The 24,762-nt window shown below is 43.0% G+C and overlaps 1 protein-coding gene and 1 pseudogene across 12 annotated transcripts in view; both read right to left on the bottom strand.

The window, feature by feature from the left end:
* The window catches only part of LOC112934395 (protocadherin gamma-C4), a 186,454-nt gene that overhangs the window by 107,016 nt on the left and 54,676 nt on the right, over positions 1-24,762 (bottom strand). The window contains exon 1 of one of the 12 annotated variants that reach the window (XM_026017903.2): positions 12,214-14,872. The exons of 9 other annotated variants lie outside the window; for them this stretch is intronic. In XM_026017903.2, coding sequence (XP_025873688.2) covers positions 12,214-14,628 — 2,415 coding nt within the window. In that variant the 5' untranslated portion in view covers positions 14,629-14,872. Of the gene's footprint in view, positions 1-1,298; positions 3,948-6,289; positions 8,937-12,213; positions 14,873-24,762 lie in introns of those variants that run through there. 2 more of the 12 variants (XM_072749820.1, XM_026017898.2) reach the window with 2 other exon arrangements.
* On the bottom strand, positions 21,867-24,508 carry LOC112934509 (protocadherin gamma-A6-like; annotated as a pseudogene).

Genomic DNA, 24,762 nt, shown 5'->3' with positions numbered 1-24,762 from the left:
TACATGCAAAATAGGAAGAAACACTACACAATCCTTGGGAAGTAACCTTTTTATAACAAATGCTTTATTGTTTTTCATTCTCATGTGATGACAAATTAAGAGCACTATTAAAGCTGTAACAAGGAATACAGAAAACATATAATCCAGGTGGAATTATTTTCTAATTGAGTTGATCAGCTTGTTTAGAATCTGTTTATATTAAACTTTTTCTTAAAACCAACATTCTCAAAATCTCTCACCACGAGAACACAGCACGTTTCACATGGCTGCCCAATCAAAAGAACTTATTGGAACTTACTGAAGATATGTTTTCTGTATTTTACATATTTTCTTAATTACTGAAAATATGTTTTCTGTATATTACAAAAGGATATTTTACTTCAAATATGATTTTGCTGTTTTTATTTTTGTTTCCTTGGGGGGTGCTGGACATTTTAAACTTTAGATTCTATGTCCACTTTAGTATGAGCTCTTGGAGACCACTGACACATAAGGGAACCAGCCTCACCTACTATAGGGTTCCACCCTTTCAAATGTATTTGCATTTTGAAATATAATAAGTATTAAAAATTGAAAGGTACTGATGCAAACACAAGCCTCATAAAAGGGGACTGAAGTGAAGAAATCTTCAAAAGCCTAGAAAACCTTAGACCCTCAAGATCCAACCCTAAACAGAATCCTAAAATTGTGAGATGTAGTTTACTTTTACTAAGCTAATACAAGGATTTAAAAGTCTCCGCTATTTTTTCTGAGAAAAAAATATATATATAACTGAGAGAAAGCTTGAGCACAAGTGCAGGGAGGGGCAGAGGGAGAGAACCTTCAAGCAGACTCCTCGAGGAGCCAGGAGCCTATCAAGACTTGATCCCATGACCCATGAGATCACTACCGAAGCAGAAACCAAGAGTCTGAGGCCCAACTGAGCCAAACACACAGGCGCCCCTATTTAATAATTTTTTTAAAGTAAGCTCTACACCCAAAGCTGGGTTAGAACTCACTACCCTGAGATCAAGAATCACATGCTCTACTGAATGAGCCAGCCAGGTGTCCCACATATGGATTTTAAAAGGTTGAGAGTTAACATTTAAACAATGTGTCTGAGCCTTTATAAAGCAAAGGAAGCAAATTATCATGATTAGAACCTCAATTTTATAGTATCACCAATAAAACAAACCAAAAGCTGTGTGTCATTTAAAAAAAATATTTAAACTATCTCCAAGAACTGTGTTCTAAGAACATAAATTTATAAAAAATACAATTCTTTTGAGAATTAAACATGAACAAAGAACTGAACTCACCTGAACAGAAGTAGTTTCATCCTTACATTCATGAAGATCCACGCATGTTAACAAAGAATCATTTTTCTCACAGCTCTCCAGACTGATTAGTGTGTCCACATAGTTGGGCTGTGGGAAGATCACGTGACTCTCCCGCGAGCCCGCGGTCAGGGACACCTCATGAGAATAGGTCTGCAGGAACGCCCGCACCCCGTCCACACCCGCAAACTGCGAGGCTGAGGCCGGCATGCCCAGCAGCCCTCCTCCTGCAGCCTGGAGCAGACGCGACGCGTGCCAGCGCCTCAGCCTGAGCGCCAGCAGCACGATGACAAAGGCGAGGAAGACGCAGGAGACTGAGGCCACAGCCACCACCAGGTACAGCGTGAGGTCAGAGTCGTCTGGGTTGTCAGGAGACTCGAGGCTGCTTAGGTCGGCCAGGACGTCTGGGATGCTGTCGGCCACGGCCACGGTCAGCGTGGCGGTGGCCGAGAGAGGGGGCTGGCCATGGTCCTGCACCACCACTACCAGGCTCTGCTTGAGCACATCTCTGTCCAGCAGGGCCCGAGCTGTGCGCACCTCTCCTGTGTGCAGCCCCACCTGGAAGAGCCCAGGCTCGCTGGCCTTGAGCAGGTGGTAGGACAGCCAGGCGTTCTGGCCTGAGTCTCTGTCCACTGCCACCACCTTGGTGACCAGGTAGCCGGGCTCTGCGGAGCGGGGCGCCAGCTCCACGCCTGTGGAACCGTCGGTGGGGAGGGCAGGGTACAGGATCTCTGGTGTGTTGTCATTCTGGTCCAACAGGAACACGGTCAGTGACACGTTGCTGCTAAGTGGAGGGTCCCCACTATCGCTGGCAGTCACCAGTAACTGCAAGTCTCGTATGTGCTCATAGTCAAAGGAGCACAATGCATATAGGATGCCTGTGTCTGAGTCGATGGAGACATAGGAGGATAGAGGCCCCCCCATGATGATGTCCTCGGTCACAGAGTATGTGACCTGGGCGTTTTTGCCACTGTCGGGGTCGTAAGCCATCACAGTGAAGATGGAGGCACCTCTGGGGTTGTTCTCTGGGATATAGGCTGAATAGGAGACTTGAAGGAAGGTGGGTGGATTGTCATTGATATCTGCCACATAGAGAATGATGTAAGTTTCTGTAGATAGAGAAGGAGTTCCTAGATCGGAAGCCATCACTGTGATATTGTACATAGAAATCTTTTCTCGGTCCAGATATTTCCATGTCACCAATCTATAGTAATTATCTATTGATTTTTCTAATTGAAAAGGTAAATTATGAGGTGTGTAACAGACAACTTGACCATTCTTCCCAGAGTCTCGGTCATGCACATTCAAGAAGGCAATTACTGTCCCAGGAAGAGTATTTTCCAAGACTGGGCTAAACAGAGATGTAATGATCACTTCTGGTCTATTGTCATTTACATCTTCCACTGAAATGAGTACTCTGGTCCTCCCCAAAAGTGCCCCTACATCTTCAGCTTGTATTTCCATTTCATAAAATGCACATTCTTCATAGTCTAGATCCCCTGCTGTTGATATTTCCCCAGTATTTTCATTAAGCTGGAATAACGGAGATTGTTTTTCACTAATTTTCCAGAATCTGTAGACCACTTCTCCGCTGGCTCCCTCATCTGGGTCGCTGGCGCTCACAGTAAGCAGCCGGGTGCCCAGGGGCACGTTCTCTGGGACTTTCACTCGGTAAACCGGTAGAGTAAAAACCGGGGCATTGTCGTTTGTATCCAACACCTTCACGTGGATATGCATGGTGCTGGAGCGACGCGGCTCACCGCCGTCAGAGGCGCTGAGGACCAGGTGGTGAACAGCCTCTTCCTCGCGGTCCAGGGCCTGCTCCAGCACCAGCTCTGGGTGTAGAGTTCCATCCTCTCCAGTTTGCACGTCCAGGGAGAAGTGGCCATTGGGGCTGAGCTGGTAGCTCTGTAAGGAATTCGTGCCCACATCCGGGTCAACAGCCTCGGGGAGGGGATAACGTGTTCCAGGTGCAGCGATTTCATTAATTTTCATTTCCACATTTTCGACCTGGAATTTTGGGTTATTATCATTGATATCAGTGATTTCTATTTCTATCCTGAAAAGTTTTCCTTTGCCTTCAGCCAAGATGTTGATATGTACTAAACACCGCGCATTCTGAGCGCAGAGCTCCTCCCGGTCTATCCTCTCCGCTGTGAGCAAGCTGCCAGTTTTCTGGTGCAGAGCAAAAAGCTGTGTCCTACCTCTGGAGACGATGCGGACTCCGTGCTTCACCAGCTCGTGTGACTCCAGATTCAGGTCCTTGGAGATGTTACCCACAAAGGATCCTTTGTCGCTCTCTTCTGGCACTGAATAGTGGATCTGTCCTCTCCCCATTTCCCCCAGCGTGCCCAGGAGCGCGCACAGCAGGACCAGCTTGCCGCGTCTCTGGTAATTTTTTGGAGCAGCCATTATTCTTTTACTACTGAATCCACTCAGAATCCTCATTGGGCATATGTGTCGTGTTTACCTTTTTGCTGATGCTATGAAGATCATCTTATAGAAAACTAGAGTGTCTCAGATGTAGGGAGAGAGTTTCCGCAGCCCTGCAATTGGTTTGTGGGATCTGTGGGTCTTTGCGAAATGGGAGCGCTTAGTAACCGGATGGCATTTTGTTACATTGATCTCCAAGTAGGTGAACAGCGGCGCTTAGAGTCCTAAGCAGTTACTGCACCCACTTAGAAATGTAATAATATGCGCTAGGTTATTGAGAGAAAAAAAAAATACTACTTGCCTTTAATAGTATGTTTTGAATTTATTTAGTTTGTTTCTGAATTCAGATTTTAAAAGTCATTGCCAAGAAGTATGAGATTAAGTAGGGTTAAAGTTTTATATAGTATTATTAAATGATCCCCCAAAATTTACGGGTTAGTCTCACATTACTCAAATTTCTGGAATACATTTACTTTAAAAAAAAAGATTTTATTTATTTATTCATGAGATACACAGAGAGAGAGAGAGAGAGAGAGAGAGAGGCAGAGACACAGGTAGAGGGAGAAGCAGGCTCCATGCAGGGAACCCCATGTGGGACTTGATCCTGGGATTCCAGGATCAGTCCTGGGCCAAAGGCAGGCGCTAAACCACTGAGTCACCCAGGAATCCCCAATTTACTCAAAATGTAAATCATTAAATTTCATTTCTTACTATGCTCTAAGATTTATTGTAAATCTATTCTTCACTAAGGACTCCAGTTGTCACTGGAAGTAAATTCATTTTTAGACTAAAGTAGAGCTATTGAAAATGATTGACTCAGAAGATATTGTACTTGATGTAAACCAATTAATCATTATAGTAATCTTTTACAGCTGTTGATTTCTAAGTTTCTTTTTAAAATGCCATTTTAATTACATATTGATTGTTTTCAAATTAATATTGTGAAATTTTAACAGGATAAATGCTTTTACTTTCAATGTTCATGAGATTATATTATTTTACTTTATTTATTTATTTATTTATTTATTTATTTATTTATTTATTTATAATCTCTATACCCAAGGTGGGGCTCAAACTCAACCCCAAAATGAAGAATCCAGTGCTATATCAACTGAGCCAGCCAGGCACCCTACTTTTGTTTTAAGATTTTATTTTATTGTATTTTATTTGAGAGAGACTGTGAGTGGTGGGAGGAGCAGAGGGAGGAGGAGAGGGACAAGCAGACTCCTCAAGATGCACAGAGCCCATGTGGGGTTTGATCCCAAGATCCTGAGATATTGACCTGAGTTGAAGGCAGAGGTTTAACTGACAGAGCCACCCAGGCACTCCTTTATTTAAATAATGTATTTTTTCTATTTGAATAGGAAATATTTTTGAAATACAAATGAATACACAAGGAAAAGCAAATCTCCATCCTCCTCTTCTACAATGAGGGATGTTTACATTTTTAAACCGACTTAACTAACTCCTTAAGAAAGATCTATTTTAAAGTTAATTTTATTTTTTTTAATTTTTGTATATTTTTTGCTGAAGTTCGATTTACATATTTTTGTATATTTTTATTGGATCTAAAGTTAATTTTATCTTAATTAGTATTTTGATAAAGAGAACCACAAAAACAGAACACATAATTATCACCAAGCAGTCAAAAAGTGTGGGTACAAAAAATTGTCTTTTTTCTTCAGTAGTTTGTGAAGTGGCCAGTAACTGAGTGGTAACTAACAGAAATCTAGCAAAGATGAAAACTGTATTATAATATATATTTGTATGCACATCACATTGGCAATTTTGTCTAAGATTTGAAGAATTGAAGACTCTATTTTTCTCCTAGAGATAAGAGAATGACTAGAAGACCTCTGACTATATTAAGGCTGCAAAATAGTTTAAAATTATATAGGGTTGTGTATGAAAAACCTATGCTGTTTATGTAAAAGAAAGTATGTTTATCTTCTGGTGAGCATAATGGTCTTACTAGTGAGTAAAATGCTTTTAAACATACACACCATTGCAATGTATCCATCTACATAAACATCCAGGTTAAGATATTTAGGAGGCTTTGAAACAAAAGGAAAAAAATATAGGAAGCAAAACAACAGTTAAATCAGTTAAGAAAAATGTCTAATTTTAGCTTGTTTGTTTTAAAGGGTTACTTAAATGACTGCCCACTTTTACACTTAAAGAATGTCCAACTATATATATATATATATATATATATATATATATATATATATACACACACACACACACACAATAATAGGAAGAAAAAATTAGGAAGAAATCTCATTAGCTTTTGGGAGATAGTCTCTAACACTGTTTCCCTTCATAGATAAAACCACCCTCTCACTGCTTTGTAGATCTGAGCCAGGTAAGACATTCCTAAAAGAGACATAAGTGCTCCTGCTTCAACTTCCCTTGAAGAATAGTATGACAGACTTCTGACTTTTTAGAGAAACTTTTAGATTTACAAATTGTGTATTTTCCTATGAATATAAAGAATTGGATAGATCATAAGAAGCAGGTTATGCTTAAAAGAAACTCACCGTATGGGAGGTTGACTCACTGGATTTGCAAAGTGGAAATAAGGCCCCAGATGAATCACCAGAATGTATGTCTTGTTCTGAACTCAACTGCTCGTTACATTTCAGAAAATTAAACTCTGTCTTTCCAGTATGGGCAACGCACAAATTGTAGGAATAAGGCAAAGTCCCTTCACTATAGTTGGGAGGAACCACAGGTCCGGACTTGACACACAGACCAGGCTGAAAGCAGCCCCAGGTGGTGGAGCTGGAGGAGCGTCCCAGGCGCAGGGCAACCGCCAGAATCACCGCGAGGAGGAAGAGCACGGAGATCAAGGCCAAAGCCACCACCAGGTAGAACTGCAGCTCAGCCTGGGGATCAGCGGGCGCCTGGCGCTCGCTGACGTCTGGCAGCGCCTCCTGCAAGCTGTCAGCGAAAACCAGGAGCAGCGTGGCTGTGGCCGACAGGGGCGGCTGTCCCCCATCCCGCACAGCGACCAGCAGGCGCTGGCGGGCCGCGTCCCTGTCGCCCAAGGCACGCGCCGTGCGCACCTCGCCCGTGCGCAGCCCCAGGCTGAAGAGTCCCGGCTCGCTGGCCTGCAGCACGTGGTATGACAGCCAGGCATTGTGTCCCGAGTCGGCGTCCACCGCCACCACCTTGGTGACCAGGTAGCCGGGCTGCGCGGCGCGCGGCACCGTGTCGAAGAGCGCCGAGCCGTCGGGCCCCAGCGCCGGGTACAGCACCCGCGGCGCGTTGTCGTTGCGGTCGCCCACCAACACGCGCAGGCTCACGTTGGCGCTGAGCGCGGGCGAGCCCTGGTCGCGGGCCTGCAGGGTCAGCTCGAAGGCGCGCAGCTGCTCGTGGTCGAAGGCGCGCTGCGCGAACACCACGCCGCTCTGCGCGCTCACCGACACGTAGGACGCCAGCGCCCGTGGCTCCAGGTCGCTGGCCACGATGGAGTAGGAGACGCGGCCGTTGGGCCCCAGGTCGGGGTCGGAGGCGCTGACTTGGGCGATGGAGGCTCCAGGAGGGTTGTTTTCGGCCACGTGGACCACGTAGGAGGCCTGGTGGAAAACTGGCGCGTTGTCGTTGACATCGCCGATGTGTAGGGTGAAGCTTGAGCTGGAGGAAAGAGGCGGCTTTCCCCTATCAGTGGCTGTGATGGTGACATTGTACTCAGCGGTCTGCTCGCGGTCTAGAACTGCATCTGTCACTAATTTATAGGTGTTCATAGAAGAAGAAAGTATTTTAAATGGAACATCACCTTCTAATTTACAGGTAACTTCTCCGTTGTGTCCAGAATCCTTGTCACGCATTTTAAGCAAAGCAACGTGTGTTCCCAGCTTGGTGTCCTCCATAATAAGATCTGGCAGAGATTGGAATACCACTTCTGGGAAATTGTCATTTATGTCTTGGACCTCTATCTCCACGGTACATTGGGCAATCATTCCTCCACCATCCCTTGCTTCCAGAACAATGGAATATTCCTTGACTTCCTCAAAATCTAATGTATTTAGAATAGTAATTTCTCCAGTATTAGCATTCAGGTCAAACTGGGTGATCTGGCCTGCTTCAGTGAAAGAGAAGGTGATCTGGGCATTGACACCCTCATCCTGATCGGTGGCCATCACTTGAAGCACAGTGGCGCCCGGAAGCACATTTTCCGGAAGGCCTACCTTGTATAGCTCTTGACTGAACACGGGAGGGTTATCGTTGGCATCAGTCACTAGGACCTGTATCTGGGCAGTACTACTTAGGGGTGGATCCCCGCAGTCCAACGCAGTCAAGGTCAACCTGTAGGATTTCTGCTCTTCCCGGTCTAAGGGTGTCTGTAGTACGAGTTCAGGGTATTTACTGCCATCTAATTTATCTTTATTCACGAGTGAGAAATGATCATTGGGGTTGAGCTGGTAACTCTGTAGTGAGTTGGTACCAATATCTCCATCATGAGCAGATCCTAAAATAAATCGTGCCCCGGGCTTTGTAGACTCACTTATTTGCAGATCAAAAGAAGTTTGGGTGAATTTTGGCGTGTGGTCATTAATATCTTCGACGTCCACACTCACGTGATAAAAGTTCAACGGATTTTCAGCAACAGCCTCAAATTCCAGAGTACAGGCTGACTTCTTCCCGCACATCTGCTCCCGGTCTAGCCTGCTGCTCACAAGTAACTCCCCGCTCTTGGCGCTCACGGTGAAGTAAGGCTTCTCCAAACTGATGCGCAGTTGTCGAGTCGGTAACTCGTGCACGCTGAGTCCCAAATCCTTGGCGAGGTTCCCCACCACCGAACCCTCGGGCATTTCCTCGGGAATCCGGTAGCGGATCTGCTCCGAGAGCGCCCAGCAGAACAAAGACAGCAGGAAGGGAAAGAGCACTGGCAACCTCTCAGCCCAGCCCCTCTCTCCAGCGCTGCTCCCCATCCCTCTTGCTCCGCTCGGGTTGCTCACCAGCCCGGAGACGCCGGATTACAAATGATCTCTGTGCCGCAGATGTCCGGAGCTCCGAAAAGGCTGTAAGTCCTGTGTGAGGGTCGGGGTTTCTTCTTTTCCAAAGGAGGAAGTGGTGTTAAAGGCTCGGGCTTAGCGAGTCTGATAGGGAAAGTGCGCTGCGGCTGCGCGAGGAGATCGCCAGTGCCCAAGCTCTCCATTTTGGCCAACAGCGGCGCCCACAGTCCGCACTAGGAAACTGCAGCCTTGGCTGCTTCAGTTTAACCAGCTACTGTAATTACAATCCTGTGTCTAATTGAACAAATCCTTTTTATATGTGTATATATTTAATGACGATTAATTCATAGCATTAGCTACATAAATATACCAAATTTCCAGGTTTTTAGGGTAATCAATATGTTGACATAATTGTTCCTCTTTCTTCAATTCGCACTGTAATAGATGACTGTAACAGACTTTGCCTAAAGGATCTCAGAGTACAGTAATTTTGAATACTTATTAACTAGCAGTATATGAATAAAGTTTTATCCTTCTTTCCTTGTTTCTACTTTCTCTTGATTTCCTTACTTTTTGGGTACTTCTATGGTCATTTCAATTTTTCAGAAACCATCAGTAATGCTGAAATTGTCTTAAAAAGGGCACAATTTATACTTACCTCTAAACTCTTCTTTCTTTCAAAATAGCTTCCACAATTTCTTTATGGTAATATTATCTGACATACACTTCTACCAGTTAAGGAAATGACAGCTGGGAAGAATGTTAGCCTATTCCCTCTCCTTTACATTGCACATTACTTTCCTGGTTATAAAATATAACATCAATCTTTAAAGTCAGCAGAGATATATATTTTGTCTTGCAACAGAAAGTCACTAACCCTGGTCTACTGCAGTGAGATACCGGTTTCCAGCTGTGTGCTTAAATACAATATCTCGTGATGATATAGTCCTTAGAATATTCATTTGCAGTAACATACTATTGCATTTAGTGGTGGTTTCTTTCCTTTGTTTAAAAATATTTGTATGTATTTAATGAGTCTGGTTGGATTTTCCTCTTCAAAATATCTGATAATCATATTTCTTTTAAAAAAGATTTTATTTATTTATTCATGAGAGACACACAGAGAGAGGCAGAGTCACAGAGAGACGGAGAAGCAAGCTCCTTGCACAGAGTCTGATGCGGCCTTGTACTCGGACCAGGGCTCAAGCCCTGAGCCAAATGCTGATGCTCAACTGCTCAGCCACCCAGGAATCCCTGATAATCGTATTTCTGCCTCACAAAATGTCAGCAATATTGTCTTCTCTCCACGTGATTATACATCTGAAACATACTTCTGCACTATTGCAATCCCCTTTTATGCAAAATACCACCAAACTCAATGCTATGTTAGAAAAAAAGTCCTGTCCTTTTATTTAATACTTGAGACTTTAATCACAGCCAGGAAATAGCCTACCCCCTCCCTCTTATTGCACAATTAATATCCTGGTTACAAAATGTAACATCAATCTTCAAAGTTACAAGGGAATAATATTTTGCATAGTTTCTAGTAAACAAGTAGATCCAAGTAAACAAGATTACTTGTCATCATCATCCTCTTCTAGTTGCTAATCAACTGATATACTGACCTTTACTGAAATGTTATATAATGAATATAGAAGTAGTTAACCCCAGATTGGATTATTTGTAACAGAATATTTCAGCAGATCCAATAAATTGAATCAACTTCTGGCCTAATACTTGAGTATATGGTTGTTTCATAAAGCAAGCATTCCCAATCTCCCACTAGGAGAGCTCACAAACACTTCACATGTCTATACCACTAAAATAGCCCAATGGAATTCTGTTTTGATACATGTAACTGCTTATGTCACAAGTTTCACTTGAAATTACATTTTATTTGATGTCATATTTTATTGCTTTCAGACAATAACCTTTATTATTGCATTAGATCCATGTCATTGACAGAGATCTTAATAAAGCTTGATGCATACATTTAATTTTTTTAAGACTTTATTTATTTGAGGTAGAGAGAAAGAGAGCACAAGCAGAGGGAGGGGCAGAGGGAGAGAGAGAAACAGATTCCCCACTGAGCATGGAGTCCACTCAAGACTCCATCCCAGGACCTTGAGATCATGACCTGAGCCAAGGGCCTAAGCCACTTAGGCACCCCACACATTTCATTCTGTAAGCTAACTTCAATAGGTGATTATGCTTTAAGTATGTCAGGAAGTGACATATCACCTCCTACCTGTCAGAATGGCTAAAATAAAAAACACAAGAAATGACAAGTATTGGTAAGGATGTGGACAAAAAGCAGCCCTCTTACACTGTTGGTGTGAATGCAAACTGATGCAGCTACTGTGGAAAACAGTATGAAAGTTTATCAAAACGTTAAAAATAGAACCACCCTATGATCCGGTAATGGTGCTACTGGGTATATACCAAGATATAAAAACACTAATTCAAAGGGATACATGCATTCCTATGTTTATAGCAGCATTATTTAAACTAGCCATATTATGGAAACAGCCTAAGTGTCTATTGATTGATGAGTGGATAAAGAAAATATGATACATATATATATCAATAGAATATTATTCAGCCATAAAAGAATGAAATCTTGCCATTTGCAACAAGATGGAGGGAGCTACAGATTATAATGCTAAGTAAGATAAGTCAATTAGAGAAAAACAACTACCATATGATTTCATTCATATTTGGAATTTAAGAAGTGAAGCAAATGAGCAAGGAAAAAAGAGAAAAGAGAAAGACAAGCCAAGAAACAGACTTTTTTTTTCTCTAAGTAGGCTCCATGCCCATATAGGGCCCAACAAAGGGCAGGACTTGAACTCATGATCCTGAGATCAAAAGCTGAGCAGAGATCAACAACTGGATGCTTAACCAATGGAGCCACCTCCAAGAACCAGACTCTTAACTATTGAGAACAAACTGATGGATACCAGAGGGGAGGTGGGTATCCTAGGGCAATGAGAAAGATGTAACAATTGATTCTAATTTATAAAACACATGAGTTAAGAACACTGAGTGGAAAATAGGTGGAAGGTATAAAAATGTGATAGTCCACTTATTCACAATCTTGTCCACAGGCTTTCACTACGGAAAGGACACCAAAACCTATGCCAGTAAGTGTTCTATGTTAAAGTATCAGCCACCGAAATACATCGTTGAGCTTGCTTTACTTCTTTAAAGGTTTTTTTTTTTTTTAAGATTTTATTTTTTATTTTTTTCATGAGACACACACACAGAGGCAGAAACATAGGCAGAGGGTGAAGCAGGCACCATGCGGAGAGCCTGATGTAGGACTCCACCCTAGAACTCCAGGATCACGCCCTGGGCCAAAGGCAGATGCTCAACTGCTGAGCCATCCAGGCATTCCTAAAGGTTTTTCATCACATCTTCAAAACAATTCTTTTACAAAACAACAAAGAAAATCACACAAAATAATATTCCTTGAGGACATAAAGATAAATTAGTGAACTCACCTGAATGTTTTCAGCTTCATCCTTACATTCATGAAAATCTATGGATAAGGGATCTTTTTTCTCACAAGTCTCCAAACTGATAAGCATATCTGCATAGTTGGGCTGCGGGAAGATCACGTGACTCTCCCGCGAGCCCGCGGTCAGGGACACCTCGTGAGAATAGGTCTGCAGGAACGCCCGCACCCCGTCCACGCCCACAAACTGCGAAGCCGGCACGCCCAGCAGCCCTCCTCCTGCAGCCTGGAGCAGACGCGACGCGTGCCAGCGCCTCAGCCTGAGCGCCAGCAGCACGATGACAAAGGCGAGGAAAACGCAGGAAACTGCGGCCACAGCCACCACCAGGTACAGCGTGAGGCCTGAGGCATTAGGGTCAGCCGGGGGCTCCAGACTGCCCAGGTCCGCCAGGATGTCGGGGATGCTGTCCGCCACAGCCACGGTGAGCGTTACGGTGGCCGAGAGAGGGGGCTGGCCGTGGTCCTGCACCGCCACCACCAGGCTCTGCTTGAGCGCGTCTCTGTCCAGCAGGGCCCGAGCTGTGCGCACCTCTCCCGTGTGCAGCCCCACCGCAAAGAGCCCAGGCTCACTGGCCTTGAGCAGGTGGTAGGACAGCCAGGCGTTCTGGCCTGAGTCTCTGTCCACTGCCACCACCTTGGTGACCAGGTAGCCAGACTCTGCAAATCGGGGAGCCAGCTCCACGCCTGTGGAACCCTCGATGGGGAAGGTGGGGTACAAGATTTCAGGTGCATTGTCATTTTGGTCCAGCACGAATATACTCAAGGTCACATTGCTGCTAAGTGGTGGGTTCCCTCTGTCTTGTGCAGTCACTCTCAACTGCAGGTCACGGAACAGCTCATAGTCAAAGGAGTGCAAAGCATACAGGATACCGGTGTCAGAGTTGATGGACACATAGGAGGATAGAGATGCCCCCTGGAGCGTGTCTTCAGACAGAGAGTAAGTGACATGGGCATTCTCCTGGCTGTCTGGATCATGTGCAGTCACCGAGAAGATGGAGGCACCTCTAGGGTTGTTTTCAGGGATGTAGACAGAATAGGAGGACTGGGGGAAGGCAGGTGGGTTGTCGTTGGTATCTGCCACATTTATGGAGATGTGAGTTTCTGAGGACAAGGGTGGAGTTCCACCATCTGTGGCTTTCAGTGTGATGTTATACACAGAAAGTTTTTCCCGATCTAGGTTTTTCACTGTCACCAACCTATAATAGTTGTCTATTGATCTTTCTAATTTAAAAGGCAGATTTTCTGATATAGTGCAGGTCACCTCACCATTCTCGCCAGAATCTTGATCTTGAAGGTAGAAAAGAGCAACTACTGTTCCAAGTGGAGTGTCTTCAGGGATCAAGTTGCTTACAGATGTTACAGTCACTTCTGGGCTATTGTCATTCACATCTAAAATTGTGATCATTACTTTAGCCCTTGTCATACTACCAGGACCATCCTGAGCCTGGACTTCCATTTCATAGTAGTTGGACACTTCATAATCTAGGCCTTCTAAAGTTGATAATTCTCCTGTATGAGGGTTCAGTTGGAATATCTGTAGAATCTTCTGAGTTATTTTCCGGAAAGAATATGTCACTTCTCCATTGACTCCCTCATCCAGGTCAATAGCATGTACTGTTAGCAATCTTGTGCCCACTGGCATGTTCTCAGGGACACTAACTTGGTACTGAGGCAAAGAGAAGACAGGCGCATGATCATTCACATCTACCACTGTTACTTGGATGCGGGCGGTTTCTGACCGGGGTGGGTTGCCGCCATCAGAGGCTGTGAGGAGTAGGTGGTGAACCGCCTCCTCCTCTCGATCCAGCACCCTTTCCAGCACTAATTCTGGATATTTAGCTCCATCGTCTCCAGTCTGCACAACCAGGGAGAAATGCTGATTGGAGTTGAGCTGGTAGCTCTGGATGGAGTTCGTGCCTACATCTGGATCCCGAGCCTCATTTAACGGATATCGCACCCCAGGAGCAGTGTTCTCTGTTATTTTTACAGTCATTTCTTCCATCAAGAATCTAGGAGCGTTGTCATTAATATCTATTATTTCCACTTCTATAGGGTAAAGATTCATTTTATCCATCAGAATGTTAAAGTTCACCAGGCACCGCGCGCTCTGAGCGCAGAGCTCCTCCCGGTCTATCCTGTCCGCCGTGACCAAACTGCCGCTTCGCAGGTTCAGAGCAAAGAGCTGCGTCCTACCTGTGGAGACGATGCGGGCTCCGCGCTCCGCCAGCTCCCGGGGCTCCAGCCCCAGGTCCTTAGCGATATTACCCACAAAAGACCCTTTGTCTGCCTCCTCTGGCACGGAGTAAAGAATATGTCCTGCCCAAGCTCCCCTCCGGGTCCCCAGGAGAATCGAGAGCAGGATGAATCCTCTGTAGTCCCGACCCTTCTGCGGAGCCGCCATTGTTGTCGTGCTGATCTTGTTCAGACGCTGGGCAATCTCCTGTTAGGCTTCTGGATGCCAGTGTGTCGGCGTGGAATCTTTTGTATTCGTAAAAGAAGCCTAGAATCTAGTATAAGAGACCTGAGTTTGATGCAGCTTGGAAGAGAGTTTGTCTTAGTCAGGTGTTTCTCCGTACGGCAAAAGCTCAGTGGTTCTGGCAGATCTTTTGCACCACTTTCCCCCTGGTTGGTGAACAGCGGCACTCAGAGTCCTTACTAAGTTACTGCACCATATTGAAGCAAAATAACTGATTTTTCAGGAAGTTGTTTTATCTTTCAAAATTATTTCATTTATATTATTTCGATCTACAGATCTCTGATATAATTTAAAAATACATTTCAAGAAAATGAATTAATGCAACACTGTTCATGATAGGTACTTATTAATTCTAGATAATTTAAAAATTTTCTGTTTTGCATTTTAACTTGAAATGATGTTGGGTACTGCCTCAGACTTCATAGAACACAGTGTTTGCAAGTAAAAAAGTATGACAGTAAGTGTTTGCAAGTAAAAAAGTATGACTTATTTTGAAAAGTGTCTGTATACAAGAGAAAGATATTATATAGAAACTGTTTATACCAGAGTGTAACAAATTAATTCAATAATATTGAACACCTACTATGTTCTAGACACCACAATGTAAGGATCAGAGACTCAAATTTTCTTTAAAATACAGAGAGGTAATTTAATACAGTTTTTGATTGGAGGGAATATTAGCGATGATATAGTCCTATACCTTCATTTTAATGATTTTTTAAATCAGAAGGAAGTGCCTTGTCCTTGACTATATAATAGAACCATGGTTGGAATACAAATATCCTCACTCCCAGGGTTCTGAGAAGAAAAAAGATAATCATTTGCCTTGGCCGATACTTTATGCTCAAAAAGTGCCATTAGAGAGGAAATGAGAACCCAAGGACCAACAATCAGCTATAGAAGCAACTAATTTTGCACAGAAGGCAGGAATTTGCAGATTCTGCTGCCTGTAGATTCATAAGAAAGTGGGTGTAGACTTCTGTTTTTCATTATGTAATTCAAATAATCATCCTACCAGATTCTAGAATAATTGAAAAAAGGTGGGTCTCCAGATAGCCTTTGAGTATACACTGTCCTGAGAAGATTCTTAGAGGTACCAATTGTTCCAATGATGTTAAGTAAAACCGAAGTGTTGATGGATCTGAGTTTACCCTTAGCTGATAGAAATAAAGTTCTTTACACCTAATTGCAGGAGAAGAGTCCTGTCCTGAAATGAAGAGCTAGTAAGAAATAAACTTACCTTATGGGGTGCCTGACTGAGTCAGAAAAGAACATAACTTTTGATTTCAGGGCTGTAAATTCAGGCCCCATGTTGGGTGTAGAGATTACTTACATAAATAAATAAATGTTAAAAAGGGAAATAACCCTCCTTTGTAAATTATTTTAAGCCATAGGGGAGTAGATAGGAGCACCAGAAGGAGAAATCAGAAGTAACACTGAAAATGCTTATTAGCTTAGTTGCTGGGGACTTCCCAACTAAGTAATATATTTCTGCTCTCTGATGGCACTGGTCCAAAATATAGGCAATGCATTGAATGAAATGCTGTTTCAATCTATCAAAATAATTCATAACCATGTTTGCTTTCACTAAGTAGATAAAAACAACATTTTGTTCAAAGGAGCCGATATGAGCATTACAGATTAATTCCATAAGTGGAAGCTAAATACTATTTGTTTAGTAGTAATTTTGAACTTTCTGTTGAAGTAAGCAAAGTCATTAAAGATCATAGGTACTTGCAGACATTTTCAAATAAAATTTTGTGTCTGGATATTACAGCTCCCGATGCTGTGATCTTTTTCTACCTAACACTTCAAAATTCATAGTGTCATCTCACATTTGGTTCTTATTCTACTATTTTAAAAAAGTCTCAATTAACTTATTACTTCTGGATAACTTCTTTGGAGCTAAATAAGTAAAATCTAGATAAATAAAATTATTAACATACTCTGAACAAAAAGCATATTTAAGGGAGTAACTGGCTGCATTATCTCTAGTAATCAAGTTTTCTAAGATATTCTACAACATAAATTTAAATATTAAAGATCTTCACAAGACCACTAAAATATATTAAATATAACACAAGCCTACTATATAAAATTGAAATGTTTACAGTTTTAAAAGAAGTATGTTATTATTGATTGAGTTATTGGGAAGAATCGACTTTCAGTTTTGTACTTGCATTAAAAAAATTCTATGGAAAAAATTATGTGAAAAGTCTAATCAACTTCCCAGACATTGAGTTATTCATCTCATCTCCTTTCTTTTCTTTCTTTTCTTTTTTTCTTCTTTTCTTTTTTAAAGATGTTATTTATTCATAAGAGAGGGAGAGAGAGAGAGAGAGAGAGAGAGAGAGAGAGAGCAGAGACACAGGCAGAGGGAGAAGCAGGCTCCATGCAGGGAGCCTGATGTGGGACTTGATCCCAGGACTCCAGGATCACGCCCTGGGCCAAAGGCAGGCGCCAAACGACTGAGCCACCCAGGGATCCATCCTCTCCTTTCTTCATGGAATTTTTTTCTATTGAGGAAACATTTGTTTGGAGTTCTGTTTAGGTTTTCATCCCCAGGTAAAGATGCAGGTATTTTCTATTTCTATTTCTTTTTTCTTTTTTTAAAAGATTTTATTTTATTTATTCATGAGAGATACGGGGGGTGGGTGGGCAGAGACACAGACAGAGAGAGAAGCAGGCTCCGTGCAGGGAGCCAATGTGGGACTTGATCCCGGATTCCGGGATCACGCTCTGTGCCGAAGGGAGGAGCTCAACCGCTGAGCCACCCAGGCATCCCAGTATTTTCTATCTGAAATTTTACTCCTTCCCTTTGACAACTGCTACCTCAACAGAAGTTTGATCAGATGGGTGGTGTTCAGGGATTAAAAACTAGCCCAATAACTTAGTATGCTTTTTTCCTTATGCCTCAAAATTCAGTATATACTCAAAATTTCAGACTGCTTATCTTGTTAACAATCATCTATATGATATATAATTCCAAGAGCCTTAGTCAGAATTTAGCAAATTCCATGATTGGTCAGTCTACATGAATGATTATTATTGAGAGTAGAATCTGATAGTTTTCTCTCACTAAAATATTTTATTCATTTAAATGAAATGGTCAGAGGTAACTCGGATAAGAGAATAAAATAAACCATTCTATACTACCCCAGTTAGTGTGTGAGCAGATAAGAAAATAAGCCAGTCTACTATCCATAAAACCCAGTTAGTGAGCTGTGCTTATAAATGGAGGTTCAAGATGTAATTTATTTTTGTTTAGTTGTTTCAAGATATAGTTTAAATCATCCAGAGTTGGTGATATAAAAAATTGTATTTATACTCTGAGATCATATGAACCAAATCTTAATGCTTGGATGAGACAATCTGACTCCTATGACCAATACCCAAGATTCAAGTTCTTTAAAATTATTTACTATTAAATTCTTCTTTAAAAGATTTATTTATTTGAGAGAGAGAGAGAGAGAGAGAGAGAGAGCAAGAGAGCACATGCACAGGGGTAGGAGTAAAGGGAGAAGGGGAGAGAGTCTTAAGCAGACTCTGTGCTGAGCATGGAAATCACGTGGGAACCTGAGATCATCATCTGAGCTGAAACCAAGAGTTTCAGCTTAAGTGACTGCAATGATCTCCAGGTCCTCTGATTGAGCCCCACATTGGGCTTCCTACTCAGCTACATTGGGCTTCCTGCTCAGCTGGGAGTCTGCTTCACTCTCTCTCCCTCTGCCCCTCCTCTGCACTCATTATCTCTCAAATAAATTAATGAAATCTTTTTAAAAAAAAAATCAAAGAATTATGTCACAAACATCCAAATAAATCAGATTCAAAAATATATGTGAATGGAATCTCTTAGACATATACATTTGGAATCTTGTAATAAAGAATTTTACAATAATTGCTGGGATGTAAATATCACAATATTGATTTAGAGAAACATATTACCTTTAGTACCTAATTCAAAGGCATCAACTCAGTATTATCTTAAAGAAGACTGATGATTTCAGGTTACAAAGCAGGTTCTCATTAATTTTCAAGACAGCTTTTCAATTATTTATGTTTTTTTAATATTTTATTTATTTATGCATGAGACACACACACACACACACACACACAGAGAGAGAGAGAGAGAGGGAGAGACACAGGCAGAGGGAGAGAAGCAGGCTCCATGCAGGGAGCCCTACGAGGGACTTGATCCCAGGTCTCCAGGATCACACCCTAGGCTGAAGGCGGCGCTAAACTGCTGAGCCACCTGGGCTGCCCTAATTATTTATGTTAAATGGCATAGCAAATTTAGAAGCATAAGTGGCCAATCATTGCATTATCAGATCATAGAATCCTCCAACTTAGTACTGGCAAAGACCTTGGCTATCATGTACTTAAACAACTCATCAAAATCTATTATCCTCTGTATTCTATGAACTCCAGGCCATCAACTTACTTTTGAAAAGAGCTAACAGTAGAACCTCCTACTTCTGAGGCAATCCATTTTCCATTAGAACAACTTCAACAACTCAAAACTTCGTTTTTTTTTCTACACACCAAGCCACAGTTTCATTCACACCTTTGGGCCATGATGAATTAGACTAATCATTCTTCTAATGACAATCTTCCTTTCCTTAATTATTTGAAGAGTTTCTACATGACAGAAGCCTTATTTTATATGGGTTAAATTTGCTAAATTGTTTAAATTCTTATTTGAATACTGTTAATCCTTCATTCTCCCACTCTTTAACCCTCTATTTTTTAGGGATATGGCCTTGTAAGTGGACACTAATGAGCATATTTAAAAATTCACACTCATTTTTAAATATCATCAAGCACACAGATTGCAGAAGACACTGGAGTAGGCATACAGCATCAGGTGCTTACATGGTTGACAATCAAAATTATAATACTGGTGATACCAACAAATATTTGTTCACTATAATGCTTTATAAAAAATTATTTTATTATATTTTCTCAGAATTTGCATGAGGTAGATAAGACAAGTCTTTTTAATTTTTTTTCAAGTACCAGTCAACTTTTATTGGATATTAATTGTGAATTAAGCAATGGAAGGATTCAAAGATGCCAGGCAAAAGTCATGGTCAGGAATGCCAAATGTGCTTCCACACTGGGCCCTCTTCAGTGGTACTTGCGTAGCTGTTGATGTTTGAGCTCCTTGTAAGAACAACAGTAGTTGAAAAGCACATAAGCAGCCAGCACCATAGAAATCCCAGCAACGCCCCCTTTCTTCACATTGATATACTTGTTGTCTTTTTTTTTTTTTTTTTTTAATTTTTTTTTTTTTTTATGATAGTCACAGAGAGAGAGAGAGAGAGAGAGAGAGAGAGAGAGGGGCAGAGACACAGGCGGCAGAGGGAGAAGCAGGCTCCATGCACCGGGAGCCCGACGTGGGATTCGATCCCGGGTCTCCAGGATCGCGCCCTGGGCCAAAGGCAGGCACCAAACCACTGTGCCACCCAGGGATCCCTGATATACTTGTTGTAATACCGGTAGTAACCTCTTTGAAATGCTCCAGTGATGCCCTTAGAGGTAAAATCCTGCATCAGTATCCAGCCTGGAAGCTCTCCTAGTTTCACCTCCATGAGCTTCTTTTCCTTCACTGGTATGGGCAACGCCATCTTGGAGTCCTGGGTGTCCGCCAAGTCTTTTTAATTTTCATGTTAATTTGAAAACTATAGACATTGTGGCCCAAGAGAATAACAGTTCCAGGAATATTATTCAGGTCTTCTAACACCAAAGATCAGGTCTTCTCTGGTATAGACATCAATTACTTTTCTCTTTCATAAAAATAATTTTGATTGCTATGTAGAAAAAGGGGAAATATCTCTCACAGATCTCCATTATTTTATAAAACACTTCCTTTTAGTTAATATTGGGGAAAAACTGAGACCTTGATCTTCTTTAAAAGAGGCTGCAATTCAGTTGGGGTTTTTTTTTACATTAGAAAGAGAATCTTAAAGAAAAGATTTTATTTATTTATTTTACAGAGAGAAGAGACAGAGCATGCAGGGTGGAGAAGAGGCAGAGGAAAAGGGAAATAGAGTCTTTTTTTTTAAATTGGAGTTCAATTTGCCAACATATAGCATATCACTCAGTGCTCATCCTGTCAAATGCCCCCCTCAGGACCTGTCACCTAGTCATCCCATCCCCCTGCCCACCCCCCCTTCCACTACCCCTTGTTTGTATCCCAGAGTTAGGAGTCTCTCATGTTCTGTCACCCTCATTGATATTTTCACTTATTTTCTCTCCTTTCCCCTTTATTCCCTTTCACTATTTTTTATATTCCCCAAATGAATGAGACCATATAACGTTTGTCCTTCTCAGACTGACTAATTTCACTCAGCATAATACCCTCCAGTTCCATCCGCGTCGAAGCAAATGGTGGGTATTTGTCATTTCTAATGGCTGAGTAATATTTCATTGTATACATATACCACATCTTCTTTATCCATTCATCTTTCGATGGACACCGAGGCTCCTTCCACAGTTTGGCTATTGTGGACATTGCTGCTATAAACATTGGGGTGCAGGTGTTCTGGTGTTTCACTACATCTGGACCTTTGGGGCAAATCCCCAGCAGTGCAATTGCTGGGTCATAGGGCAGTTCTATTTTTAACTCTTTGAGGAACCTCCACACAGTTTTCCAGAGTGGCTGTACCAGTTTACGTTCCTACCAACAGTGCAAAAGGGCTCCCCTTTCTCCACATCCTCTCCAACATTTGTTGTTTCCTGTCTTATTAATTTCCCCCATCCTCACTGGTTTGAGGTGGTATCTCATTGTGGTTTTGATTTGTACAGAAATAGAGTCTTAAGCAGGCTCCATTATGAGTGCAGAGCCCTGGGCTCCTGGCTCAGTCTCACTTAGGATCAGGGCCTTGAGACCATGACTTGAGCTGAAATCAAGAGTTTAACTAGACTGGGCCACACAGGTGCCCCCATTAGGAAAAGAATCTTACAAATGTCACTATGCAGGGTGGGGGTGGGGGGTGGGAGAAACCCTAACAAAAGAGATGTAACCCAAGGCACGAATGGCTTGTTAGCAGGAGAAAAGTAAAGAAAACCTACAGCATACATTATTAAGAAGTTTTTCATGAAATTAGAGAGTACTAAGATTTAATAGAGCTCTACTGATATAAAAATGAAACTTCGGAAAACTGACTCAATGCAAAGAGTAAGAAAACTAAGCAGTGATCAAAGAAAATGTTAAACTTTCCTGCTCAAATAAAACCAATAGAAGGAATAATTTCACCTGGAAAAGGGAATCTTCCTCTTTACAAAACCCCAAGTCTTCATGAATCAAAGAGGTTCGTTTTTCTCACAGCTGTCCTGGCTGAGGAGCGTGTCCACGTAGTTGGGCTGCGGGAAGATCACATGACTCTCCTGAGAGCTGGCAGTCAGGGACACCTCCTGAGAATAGGTCTGCAGGAACGCCCCGACCCCGTCCACACCCACAAACTGCGAGGCTGGCACGCCCAGCAGCCCTCCTCCTGCAGCCTGGAGCAGACGTGATGCGTGCCAGTGCCTCAGTTTGAGCGCCAGCAGCACGATGACAAAAGCGAGGAAGACGCAGGAGACTGAGGCCACAGCCACCACCAGGTACAGCCTAAGGTTGGAGTCGTCTGGGTCAGCTGAGGTCCTGATGCTGCCTAGGTCCGCCAAGATGTCGGGGATACTGTCCGCCACAGCCACGGTGAGCGTGACGGTGGCTGAGAGAGGGGGCTGGCCGTGGTCCAGCACCGCCGCCACCAACCACCAGGCTCTGCTTGAGGGCTTCTCTGTCCAGCAGGGCCCGCGCTGTGCGCACCTCTCCCGTGTGCAGTCCCACCGCAAAGAGCCCAGGCTCGCTGGCCTTGAGCAGGTGGTAGGACAGCCAGGTATTCTGGCCAGAGTCTCTGTCCACTGCCACCACCTTGGTGACCAGGTAGCCGGACTCTGCATATCGGGGAGCCAGCTCCACACTTGTGAAACCATCATTGGGGAGAGCAGGGTACAGGATTTCTGGTGTGTTGTCATTATGGTCCAGCACGAATATACTCAAGGTCACACTGCTGCTAAGTGGTGGGTCCCCTCTATCTTGTGCAGTCACTCTCAACTGCAGGTCACAAAACAGCTCATAGCCAAAGGAGTGCAAAGCATACAGGATACTGGTGTCAGAGTTGATGGACACATAGGAGGATAGAGATGCCCCCTGGAGCGTGTCTTCAGACAGGGAGTAAGTGACATGGGCATTCTCCTGGCTGTCTGGGTCATGTGCAGTCACAGAGAAGATGGAGGCACCTCTAGGGTTGTTTTCAGGGAGGTAGACAGAATAGGAGGACTGGGGGAAGGCGGGCAGATTGTTGGTATCTGCCACATCTAAGTAGGTAAGTATTTCTGTAGACAAAGGCGGAATTCCTTTATCTGTAGTGGTTATAGTGATGTTGTACAGGGATACCTGTTTTCCATCTAGTACTGTATTTGTCACTAATTAATAATAATTTTCTACTGATTTTTCCAGTTCAAATGTCAGACTTCTAGAGATGGTACATGTTAGCAGGCCATTCAGTCCAGAGTCTCTATCATATACTTGAAAAAGAGCAATTATTGTTCCTGGAGGCGTACTTTCTCCAACTGATGTGCTTCCAGATGTAACTACCACTTCTGGTACATTATCATTTACATCCAAGATAGTTTTTAAGGCTTTTGCTCTGTCAAGTAGACCTGGCCGATCCCTGGCTTCAACATCCAGCTCATAAAAGCTTGAGTCCTCATAGTCTAGATTTGCAGAAGTTGATATTTCTCCAGTGAAAACATTTAAGCAGAGAATCTTTGAGATCTTTTCTGTTACCTTCAGGAAGGAATACGTTACTTCTGCGTGAACTCCTTCATCCTGATCAGTAGCATTTACCGACAATACTGGTATATACCTACTGGCAAATTTTCAGGAATGCTCACATGGTAGACAGAGTAAACACCGGAGCATTGTCATTAACGTCTAGGACAATTACCAGAATTCTTGCAGTGCCTGAGCGGACAGGATCACCACCATCCACAGCAGTAAGGACCAAGTGGTAAATGGCCTGTCCCTCCCGATCCAGTGCATGCTCCAGCACCAGCTCTGGATACTTGGGCCTACTGGCTTCGCTCCACACGTCCACTGAGAAGTGACTATTCTCACTGAGTTTGAAGCCCTGAAGAGAGTTCATTCCTACATCCAAGTCATAGACCTCCAATAGTGGAAAACGAGAGGATGGGACTGCGTTTTCCAGAATTTTCACTTCTAATTCTTCCCTGAAGAATGAGGGTGTATTGTCATTAATGTCCACTATTTCCACTTGCATGGAATAGAGATTCAGTTTATCCTCAATAAGGACGCCAAAACTCACCAGGCATGGTGCAGTCTGGGCACAGAGCTCCTCACGGTCTATCCTGCCTGCGGTGACCAAGCTGCTGCTTTACAGGTTCAGAGCAAAAAGCTACGTCTTCCCTCTGGAGATGATTCAGACTTCATGCTCCGCCAGCTCCTAGGGCCCCAGCCCCAGATCTTCAGCTATGTTTCCCACGAAGGAATCTTTGTCTAACTCCTCAGGAATGGAATAACAGATCTGCCTGGCCTCAGCTTCCCACAGAGTCCCTAAAATGAAGAGCACCACTATCCCGCTGTGGTGCTGGCACTTTTGCAGAGCAGCCATTACTGGCTCCTTATGGACTTCCTTGGGATTTGAGTAGGGGGAACAGGCTTGCAATCACTTTGGTGCTTCTCAGAATTGGAAGCCAAATTCCATAAAAAAGTGGAGGTCAGATGAGAAGCGCTTTAGATTAGAATTTCTGTGCAACTGGTGAAACCATGTCTGATCTCTGTGCTGGGGGATATAACTTGAGTTATCATTGCTTTCCTTGCCCGGGTTAGTGAACAGTGACACTTAGAGTCCTAATTTAATACTGCACCATTTTTGTGAAACCATCATATAGAAAACCTTATTTCTGTTAAATCTACTTACATGTCACTCATAGTATTTCTCTCCCCCAAAAGAATAAAAGAGCATATTTGAATAATTTTATATGTTCCCT

Source organism: Vulpes vulpes, chromosome 2, assembly GCF_048418805.1.
Source record: "Vulpes vulpes isolate BD-2025 chromosome 2, VulVul3, whole genome shotgun sequence".
Classification (NCBI taxonomy): domain Eukaryota; kingdom Metazoa; phylum Chordata; class Mammalia; order Carnivora; family Canidae; genus Vulpes; species Vulpes vulpes.
This window is presented reverse-complemented; position numbering and strand designations above follow the sequence as displayed.